The following is an 11,042-nucleotide window of genomic DNA, read 5'->3' as shown; positions in this document are numbered from 1 at the left end:
AAAATCCCCATTGTTGTTGTAAAAAACAAAAACAAAATGCATTTGAAAGAAGAAAAGTTCGAGGACATCGAAGCCGCTCCACATCCGATATGTCTGAGGAGACTTTACCAAAGTCGAAACATATGTCACATAGTGGTGGGTGTGTGTATGGGTTCGAATCGTCATCGGCTTTCCTTTTTCACTTGCATTATTCATTGATCATCAAGCTCGATTCCAACGAGAAATTAATTAAAAAACATAAATACCTTTTAAAAATCCTATAAAATAGAACAAATTTTGAAATAAAATGTAAATATAAAGCTTTCAGAACTGTCGTAGGTCACTGTTATTATAGGTTTACGATAAAAAGAAGTATTTTATGTTAGCAAATTTCGAAGTTTCTGATTTCATGGGTACACCCTATTATATTTTGAAAAAAAGTAAAAATACATCTGATTGTCACTTCTACCTTATATTAGCTTTGTTCCCGTACTTTTTAATAGTAAACATCGTAAAAGAGAGAAATAGAGAAAAATTTTTCTCACACAAAAGTTTTTTCAAAAAGTTCAGGAACGCAAAAATGGAAAAAACATCAAAAAAAACTTGAACAAATGTCAAAGTCGGCGTATAAGCCAATCAGACGCTGGCATCCATGTTACTATTTTTTATACGCTCAAATTTGTCGAGTAAAAAGTTTTTAAAGAGAGTGTCATTCAGCGCCATTTTGTTTAAAGAGAAGTGAACATTTTACAACTTTTTTGTGTACGGAAACGGTTTTTCGGGTAAAATGTGTAAAAGTCGTAAAAATTGTAAAAACTTTTTAGTTCTGGAACAAAGCTATAAATATGCCTTAAACAATTTTTTATTTTTTTACAAGTAATACATGAACTCAACTGTCTTCTCGTGTGCTGTCGTGTGTAATATCAGGGTTATAAACCAAGAACAAACAACAATTTTTACATTTTAAACAAAAAGATAATAAAAACTCTTTCATTTTGTTTGTTTACGATAGGCAATTTAGATACGCGAAATTACTCGCAAATTTAAGATGGGTACACATTGTCAGTTCTGAATGACAGCTTTGTTGTTACTTGCTAGTGTGGCCGTTCATTTTTATCATTCATCATGCAACCACAAAATGTTTTGTGGTTGCTGGATGGTTGGACAATTATCGATACTTGAGAAGTATCGACATTCAAAACTGACAATGTGTACTAGAGCTGGCAAAAAATCGATGGCACTATCGATAATATCGATTATTATTTAAAAATTTAATATCGATAGATAGTTTTGCCTATCGATATTATCGAAATATAAACCCCTAACCTGTAGTGGAGGATACGTTGATTTTGACATTTCTGTTGGAGCTTTAGCAATTTCCGTCATTTTTCCGTTCCCGTATTTTTTTAGGAAATTTGTATGGGAAACATGGCGGAATAATAAGGTGTAGCGCCAAAAACAGCTGATCTTCATACCAGTTGTCAAGTTATGTAATTGTACCATGAGACCATGGTACAAAAACAGCTGATCTTCATACCAGTTGTCAAGTTATGTAATTGTACCATGAGACCATGGTACAATTAGAAAGGTAGATGCCTCAGCCCAGCTGATCGAATCTAAAACGTCAAAAAACTAGGAATTCGCCATGAAAAATCAAAACAAAAAACCATATGATTCGGTAAGAAAGAGATAGCATGTCTACACTTTATAAACAAACACAAGCGATAAAAAGAGACAGCAAGAGACCATTTGGCGAAAGTTTTGACAGTTTACATTACAAAAAAAGTTGCTTTGTTGTAGCAATTCGCCGATGCATCTACCTTTCTAATTGTACCATGGATTCGATCAGCTGGGCTGAGGCATCTACCTTTCTAATTGTACCATGGGTAGAAACATCGGCGAATTGCTACAACAAAGCAACTTTTTTTGTAATGTAAACTGTCAAAATTTTCGCCAAATAATTTCTTTTTCTCTTTTTATCGCTTGTGTTTATGCAGTGAGGTCAACACATGCTATCTCTTACTTACCGAATCATATGGTTTTTTGTTTTGATTTTTCATAGCGAATTCCTAGTTTTTTGACGTTTTAGATTCGATCATGGTACAATTACTTAGGAAGAAACATCGGCGAATTGCTACAACAAAGCAACTTTTTTTGTAATGTAAACTGTCTCTTTTTATCGTTTTTGATTTCATGGTACAATTAGAAAGGTAGATGCCTCAGCCCAGCTGATCGTATCTAAAACGTCAAAAAAGTAGGAATTCGCCATGAAAAATCAAAACAAAAAACCATATGATTCGGTAAGTAAGAGATAGCATGTCTACACTTTATAAACAAACACAAGCGATAAAAAGAGACAGCAAGAGACCATTTGGCGAAAGTTTTGACAGTTTACATTACAAAAAAAGTTGCTTTGTTGTAGCAATTCGCCGTTGTTTCTACCTTTTTAATTGTACCATGTTTGATTTGATTTTCCATAGGTCCCGGTCCACACTTGCGTGAATTTCATTAAAAAATTTCATGAAATTAGGTGTTCTTAAATCGAATTCCCCACTACAGCAATTTTATGATTTTACTTTACTATGGAGGTCGATCTAGAGACGCATAATTTCATGCAATTTTTTCAATGAAATCACTCTAGTGTGGACCGGGACTAGCGAAATCCTAGTTTTTTGACGTTTTAGATTCGATCAGCTGGGCTGAGGCATCTACCTAAGTAATTGTACCATGGATTCGATCAGCTGGGCTGAGGCATCTACCTAAGTAATTGTACCATGGTTCCGATCGTTCCAGTGTCTGAATATTCCAATGAACTAGTTAGTTCCGGCACTACACAACTCTACATTTAATGACGGTACGGAAAAAATAATTCATTTGTCGGTATTTCGTGTGTTCGGATCGGATGTGCTAGTGCTAGAATAGCTAAAAAAATTAAAAAAATTCGTTATCGTGAGAATTTCTTGCCGCAAACCCCAAGAAAAGAATTGCAAATGTTTAGAACAAGAAAAAGCCAACAACAATAATAAATAATTTTTACATAAAATAGAGTTGTGTGGTGAATGCTGCTAGCGAAAACGGAAAAAAGAAGTGGTGTGGAAACAAAGAGCACTAAAATACCAAATAAAATATAAAGCAAGTGAAAATAGAAAACAATAATACAAAGTGAATTGAGGAAATAAATAAAACAAATTGGAAAATGTTTTTTCATGGGAAAAGAATAAAGAGCTATAAAGTTCTAGGGCAGTATTAACAAACCAGTGAAGCTAACAATCTTGGATACACATTGCCAGAAGAATAGAAAACGACGAAAACAAAAAGAAATCATTCCAAACAAAAACTAAAGTGGTCGTTTTCCTATTTACTTGGATTTGGAAACAATTTTCCAGAAGAAAAAAGTATTTGTTTAGGCGGAAGACAAACAAAGCCAGTTTAATTTTGCTGTGTTTAAAGTGTTAGAAAAACACAATAGTCATCCTCAAGAGGAAACAAAATAACAAAACGTAAAAAAACCTAGTACCTATACCAAGATATAGTGTCCAAAAAGTGTGTTAAACAATAAATATTTCCATCATTTGCTAAAGGAATATTACAAAATGGTAAGTAATTTGTTGGTGATTTTTTGCAAATAATGTTATTTTTTCTTTACGTAAAAACCAAAGAAAAATGCTTCTTTTTTTCGTTTCTGATGGTAGAGGCTCTCTCTCGTATTACGAAAATTTTGACAGTTGTTTTTAGTCTCTTCTCATGGTTGGCACTGCGCCGTAATTCATTTGCATTAAAACGTGTTTAACTTGTTAAATGCTATTTGTTTATAAACTAAATACAGGAAGAAAATTGCATAAATTTATGAATATTTTTGTTATTCTTCATTTTGTTGTCAATAACTCTGTTATAAACCATTGACAACACACACTGCATTATGACATTTATGTCTATGCCATGAAGAGAGTGTAAATTTTATTTTACTTCAATTTAATCGTGGTTAATTGTTGCAATTCCTATTGCGTATTGGTTTAAGCGCCCTGCAATGGGAAATTTGCATAAAATTATTAATAATACTATGCGGTTTCACGGTTTCCCCCTTCTTATTGTTTAATAATTAAATTTTGTTATAACCCCCTCAACCAGCATGGTTGATTGGCTGCTGTCAAAAAGCCAATGTTCTCTCTCGTTCATGTAGTGTGTTGTCAAAATTGTTGCTTTGTTGTTGTTTTGATTGTGAGAGTCACATATAGCCATCTCTTTTTAACTAATGGTGTTTCCTATTTGATGGCTCCGTTGTGTTGATTTCTTCCTTTCCTCTAAAAATTCACATGGTTTCACGGGTTTCACATGTGCTAAAATATTTAACATGCTTTTCGTTTTACTTAACGAAATTTGAATTGTTTTTGCGCTTAATATTTACTAAATAAAAGTAAAAGTTATTACAACGGATGTCCAAATGCAAGATAATATTTATTTACACTACTTTTTACTAAAAAATTAAGAAAACAACAAAGAGAAACACTGGGGATGGCTGATTTAGTAGTATTGTGAAACTCTGGGGATGTGGACAATGTGTCCAAGCCTGACTGAATTGGTAAAGACTATTCCAGTGAAAGCCTGATATATAGTAGAACTGTGTAACAAACTTTTTTATCCTTAGAATGGTTGGAGCAATTGAAGTTGGCACAGTTTCCAAGCATGAATTTGAAGTAGGTGCTATTTTCAAAATGAAATTTTACTTCAGTTATAGGGTAAGTGCACCAGTAGTCGGCACTTTAAGGATTCTCGTATCTTCAGCCGTATGTCATTCCGAGTCTAAATATCCAATCAAATTAAATTTAAGTTGTTATGATTCGTTATTTTGTGTAGTTTTTGATTATATAAACAATTTTTTGATTATTTCTGTTCAGCATGCAAAAAATACAATTTTAGTGAAATACTGCTTTTTGACCAGTAGTCGGCACCATTCCCCAATAGTCGGCATGATATGATCCAGTAGTCGGCATGTTATATTTAAATAAAGAAAAAATGCATACTTTACATTTTTTCTTAAATATTTGAAAGAACTATAGCTTAAGCATTAGTTATTTATACATTTCTAGTTTATTACATACGTTTCTATTGACTATACTTCAAAAAAATAAGAAAATTTAAACATATTGTTTAAATAAATTAGTTCGTACCAGTAGTCGGCATCTATTACCCAGTTGTCGGCACCCCACAACGTACGTACTTCAAATCATGGCTAATATTGCTTAAAATCGCTAAAGTTCCTTTCAAATTGAAACTATTTTTTTATTAATTAGCCTTTAAAGTATTTCTTTAGTATTTTTTATAATTTTTAGCTAAAAGTAATCGATAAAAATCAATGTTTATAACCCCATGCCGACTTCAGGCAAATTTTATATTTGTTTGTCCCTAAAGTCGGCATCAGCAAAAATTGCACAATTATAAATATTTTTTAAAAATTTCTCTTTCTGAAGTGTTCTTTTAACTGTTCTCTACCTATATAACAAAAATGTTGCGGAAAATTTCTTCATTCTAAAATAATTACAGAGCTTATAAGGTTAACATCTCCACAATTTTTTTCTTAAGAAACATGCACTTTTGGTTGTGGTGAAAAACCCTCACTGACAAAAACTTAAATTTCGATATAATAATTGGTCCTAGCTCAATGAAATTTTGTATAAAGTTAGCTGACAATATTGTTGAAGAATTTTAAGGATTATTTTCCTAGTTTGTTTTTTTAATTTTTAGTTATTTAATTTCAAATTCAAAAGGTGCCGACTACTGGTACATGCCGACATTAGGTGCATTTGCCCTACAAGCGAAAATGGAGTATAAAGTGTAGCTGCCTTTTTAAAGTAGAAATTAGCCATTAATAATTCAGAAAGTGTCTGTAGAAGCAACCTTTCTTTCTTTCCAGAAAGTGTCTGTAGATGCACCCTTTCTTTTAGAAAGGGTCTGTAGAAGCACCCTTTCTTCCAGAAAGTGTCTGTAGAAGCACCATTTCTTCCAGAAAGGGTCTGTAGAAGCACCCTTTCTTCCAGAAAGTGTCTGTAGAAGCACCCTTTCTTTCAGAAAGGGTCTGTGGAAGCACCCTTTCTTTCAGAAAGGGTCTGTGGAAGCACGTTTCTTCCAGAAATGGTCTGTAGAAGCACACTTTCTTCCAAAAAGTGTCTGTAGAAGCACCCTTCATTCCAGAAAGTGTCTGTGGAAGCACCCTTTCTTTCAGAAAGTGTCTATAGAAGCACTATTCCCTTCAGAAAGAGTCTATAGAAGCACTCTTTCCTTCAGAAAGGGTCTATAGAAGCACCCTTTCTTCCAGAAAGTGTCTGTAGAAGCAACCTTTCTTCCAGAAAGTGTCTGTAGAAGCAACCTTTCTATCAGAAAGTGTCTGTAGAAGCACCATTTCTTCCAGAAAGTGTCTGTGGAAGCACCTTTTCTTTCAGAAAGTGTCTATAGAAGCACTATTCCCTTCAGAAAGAGTCTATAGAAGCACTCTTTCCTACAGAAAGGGTCTATAGAAGCACCCTTTCTTCCAGAAAGTGTCTGTAGAAGCAACCATTCTATCAGAAAGTGTCTGTAGAAGCACCCTTTCTTCCAGAAAGTGTCTGTGGAAGCACCCTTTCTTTCAGAAAGTGTCTATAGAAACACTATTTCCTTCAGAAAGGGTCTACAGAAGCACCCTTTCTTCCAGAAAGTGTCTACAGAAGCACCCTTTCTTCCAGAAAGTGTCTACAGAAGCACCCTTTCTTCCAGAAAGTGTCTGTAGAAGCACCCTTTCTCTCAGAAAGGTTCTTTAGAAGCCCTTTCTCTTAGAAAGGGTCTACAGAAGCACTCTTCCTTCCAGAAAGTGTCTATAGATGCACTCTTTCTCTGAAAAAGGGTCTATAGAAGCACCATTTCTTTCAGAAAGGGTCTATAGATGCACCCTTTCTCTCAGAAAGGTTCTATAGAAGCAACCTTTCTCAGAAATGCTCTATGGAAAGGGTCTAAAGAAGCACCCTTTCTTTCGGAAAGGGTCTAAAGAAGCACCCTTTCTTTCGGAAAGGGTCTAAAGAAGCACCCATTCTTTCGGAAAGGGTCTAAAGATGCACCCTTTCTTTCGGAAAGGGTCTAAAGAAGCACCCTTTCTTTCGGAAAGGGTCTAAAGAAGCACCCTTTCTTTCGGAAAGGGTCTAAAGAAGCACCCTTTCTTTCGGAAAGGGTCTAAAGAAGCACCCTTTCTTTCGGAAAGGGTCTAAAGAAGCACCCTTTCTTTCGGAAAGGGTCTAAAGAAGCACCCTTTCTTTCGGAAAGGGTCTAAAGAAGCACCCTTTCTTTCGGAAAGGGTCTAAAGAAGCACCCTTTCTTTCGGAAAGGGTCTAAAGAAGCACCCTTTCTTTCGGAAAGGGTCTAAAGAAGCACCCTTTCTTTCGGAAAGGGTCTAAAGAAGCACCCTTTCTTTCGGAAAGGGTCTAAAGAAGCACCCTTTCTTTCGGAAAGGGTCTAAAGAAGCACTCTTTCTTTCGGAAAGGGTCTAAAGAAGCACCCTTTCTTTAAGAAAGGGTCTATAGAAGCACCCTTTCTTTAAGAAAGGGTCTATAGAAGCACCCTTTCTTTAAGAAAGGGTCTATAGAAGCACCCTTTCTTTAAGAAAGGGTCTATAGAAGCACCCTTTCTTTAAGAAAGGGTCTATAGAAGCACCCTTTCTTTCGGAAAGGGTCTATAGAAACACCCTTTCTTTAAGAAAGCGTCTATAGAAGCACCCTTTCGCTCAGAAAGGGTCTATAGAAACACCCTTTCTTTAAGAAAGCGTCTATAGAAGCATCCTTTCTCAGAAAGGGTCTATAGAAGTACCTTTCATTCAGAAAGGGTCTATAGAAGTACCTTTCATTCAGAAAGGGTCTATCGAAGCACCCTTTCTCTCAAAAGGACTCTATAGAAGCACCCTTACTCCCAAAAGGACTCTATAGAAGCACCCTTTCTTTAAGAAAGCGTCTATAGAAGCATCCTTTCTCCCAAAAGGACTCTATAAAAGCCCCTTTCATTCAGAAAGGGTCTATAGAAGTACCTTTCATTCAGAAAGGGTCTATCGAAGCACCCTTTCTCTCAAAAGGACTCTATAGAAGCACCCTTTCTCCCAAAAGGACTCTATAGAAGCACCCTTTCTTTAAGAAAGGGTCCATAGAAGCACCCTTTCTTTAAGAAAGGGTCTATAGAAGTACCTTTCATTCAGAAAGGGTCTATATAAGTACCCTTTCTGAAAGAAAGTGTCTATAGAAGCTCCCTTTCATTCAGAAAGGGTCTATAGAAACATCCTTTCTTTAAGAAAGGGTCTATAGAAGCATCCTTTCTCCCAAAAGGACTCTATAGAAGCATCCTTTCTCCCAAAAGGACTCTATAGAAGCACCCTTTCTCTCAGAAAGGGTTTATAGAAGCACCCTTTCTCTCAGAAAGGGTCTATAGAAACATCCTTTCTTTAAGAAAGGGTCTATAGAAGCACCCTTTCTTTAAGAAAGGGTCTATAGAAGCACCCTTTCTTTAAGAAAGGGTCTATAGAAGCATCCTTTCTCCCAAAAGGACTCTATAGAAGCACCCTTTCTCTCAGAAAGGGTTTATAGAAGCACCCTTTCTCTCAGAAAGGGTCTATAGAAACATCCTTTCTTTAAGAAAGGGTCTATAGAAGCATCCTTTCTCCCAAAAGGACTCTATAGAAGCACCCTTTCTCTCAGAAAGGGTTTATAGAAGCACCCTTTCTCTCAGAAAGGGTCTATAGAAACATCCTTTCTTTAAGAAAGGGTCTATAGAAGCACCCTTTCTTTAAGAAAGGGTCTATAGAAGCACCCTTTCTTTAAGAAAGGGTCTATAGAAGCACCATTTCTTTAAGAAAGGGTCTATAGAAGCACCCTTTCTTTAAGAAAGGGTCTATAGAAGCACCCTTTCTTTAAGAAAGGGTCTATAGAAGCACCCTTTCTTTAAGAAAGGGTCTATAGAAGCACCCTTTCTTTAAGAAAGGGTCTATAGAAGCACCCAAGCTGAGGAGAAGGACTTGCCTTCCTAATACATCAGTCTGTCCAGTACAGACATATTTCGCTTTACCTTGACTCCAGTGGCCCATACATATAATTTATGGGGGTAGCAGTAAAGTGTGGTACTGCCGAGGTAGAGCTGCTTAATATGTGGATACCGTCGATGCAGAGCTGTGCCCTCGTTATATTCCCGATATTATTTCGCTTTTAGAGGGCAATAACCGTCTGGTGCTAGGCAACTTCAATGCCCATCATGAGCTTTGGCTTTCCGTTCTAGGTAATAACCAGAGTGGTACAACAAATTGATAGCTCCAAGTCTTGCACGTTGAATGAAGATGCTCCTACGAGGATAAGAGGAGATTGCCACAACTCACCAGATATCACCATTGTGACACCAGGTCTGATAAATGAGGTATCCTGGCAACCCATCATTTTCATTGTTTCGGACCACTTTCCGGAAGTAGACCACCCGACTTCATAACTTCTGAATGCCGTACTTTTCGGACCCATGGGAAATCTGATAGGCAAGAGCTGCCCACTCCCTCAGATCCTTGGGTAGCTGACATAAATTTCCGGAACATCATCACTGTAGCAGCTCACTACATACCACATGTTAGTCGAACACCCAAAATCAGATAAGAATTTTCCACCAACAAAGTCGAAAAAGCATTTGTTGGGTTTTCCAATGGTGTTCTGCGCTCAATGACGACCTCAGATTTGATGTTAAAGGATTTAACAGTTTTCTAAGCCATTTGGCTATACACAAAGATAGTTACCGGTTCAATGATCTCAATCTTACGGATCGCGAATATCTCAACTTGGAATACCCCACATCCAACTAGTATGAGTTTTCAAGATCTAGCCTTTTCACAGTAGACGCCAGCACCAGTGCCTTCTTTTATCTTGAAGCCGTGTGTATAGAAGGCCAAAGCATTCAGAGAGGGATTACATATCTTCCTCTCATCTCTACTTAGGATAATGACTTTATTTTACCCATTTGCGTAACATCAACACGGTTTACCCCAGCTGTCATTTCCATAAATTTCATTGTAGGTCTCAAACAAAAAAGGCCATGCAGCAGAATATTTATTTTTCCCTTTTGTTAAAAAGTTTAGAACAATTGTAATAAATATAATGTTTCGAAACTTTTAATAATTGTAATAGTTTAGGCGTTGATATTCCATGCTGAAAATGTTTTGGCCATCTTAAGAACATCTGTGGCAAATTTCTATGCTAACCATTCTTTACTACAATCTACATTGTTTTAAAACATACAGTCAAATCTCCAACAAAGTGAACCTTAACAGTTGGCCACACACATAGCAAATGATATCCAATTGAGACCAGGTTACAGTGTACACAAATCGGTAAGGTTTCACTGTTTTCCAACTTTAATTATAATTAATTAATATTTTATGAATTTTTATTGTTTTTGTTGCTCTTTAAACAGATAATGACCATTCCACCAAACATTTATTATTGCAAAGAGGAGGAAAACATTATTGTGAACGCGAAGATTTTTTTGCTGGGTGTGTTTTTGACCTGCTTGTGTGTGGCTTTGTGATCCAAAACATTGAAATTCAAACAAAAATTAAAGTAATGAGAACAATGGCCATGTAAAGCAAAATCAATAGAGGATGCCAGACTGTATGCGACTCGAGACTTGCCATTTTATTATAGAAGGCATATGGAAAGTCTTTTGTAGTGCAGAATATAATTTGGCGAAATCATTTCTATACCAAATTGAAATTGAACGGGAAGTACCGTTATATGGGGGCTATACCAAAACGTGGACCTATCTTGGCTATTCTTATTAAAGAAGCTTTTTGGTCATTGGGAACCTCAAATGTCAAATTTCAGCTAATTCGGAAAAAATGGGGAACAAGTGTCGTTTAGGGGCACCTCTCGGATCGGTCCGAAATTTTTACCATAGGTAGCCCTTGGGACCCTGAACACAACGATATATAATTTTCCAGGAGGGAAGTCCATACTTCCCGAGATATGGGTCTTCACATTTCGGAAATTTCGTACTTGTAACACCTTTATGTTGTTTATGGGCACCTC

At 36.2% G+C, this 11,042-nt stretch overlaps 1 protein-coding gene across 2 annotated transcripts in view; it reads left to right on the top strand.

Annotated features, from left to right (window-relative positions):
- Positions 1 to 2,779: 2,779 nt before the first annotated feature.
- sno (Protein strawberry notch) overlaps positions 2,780 to 11,042 on the top strand; it is a 74,179-nt gene continuing 65,916 nt past the window's right edge. The window contains exon 1 of one of the 2 annotated variants that reach the window (XM_073978711.1): positions 2,780 to 3,575. In XM_073978711.1, coding sequence (XP_073834812.1) covers positions 3,573 to 3,575 — 3 coding nt within the window. In that variant the 5' untranslated portion in view covers positions 2,780 to 3,572. The remainder of the gene's footprint in view (positions 3,576 to 11,042) is intronic. The other variant, XM_073978710.1, reaches the window with a different exon arrangement.

The sequence above is a fragment of the Musca autumnalis genome, unplaced genomic scaffold, assembly GCF_047663935.1.
Source record: "Musca autumnalis isolate F117 unplaced genomic scaffold, ASM4766393v1 scaffold_3, whole genome shotgun sequence".
In the NCBI taxonomy this organism is placed as follows: Eukaryota; Metazoa; Arthropoda; class Insecta; order Diptera; family Muscidae; genus Musca; species Musca autumnalis.
Note: the sequence above shows the minus strand (reverse complement) of the source record. Positions and strands in the feature narration are given on the sequence as shown.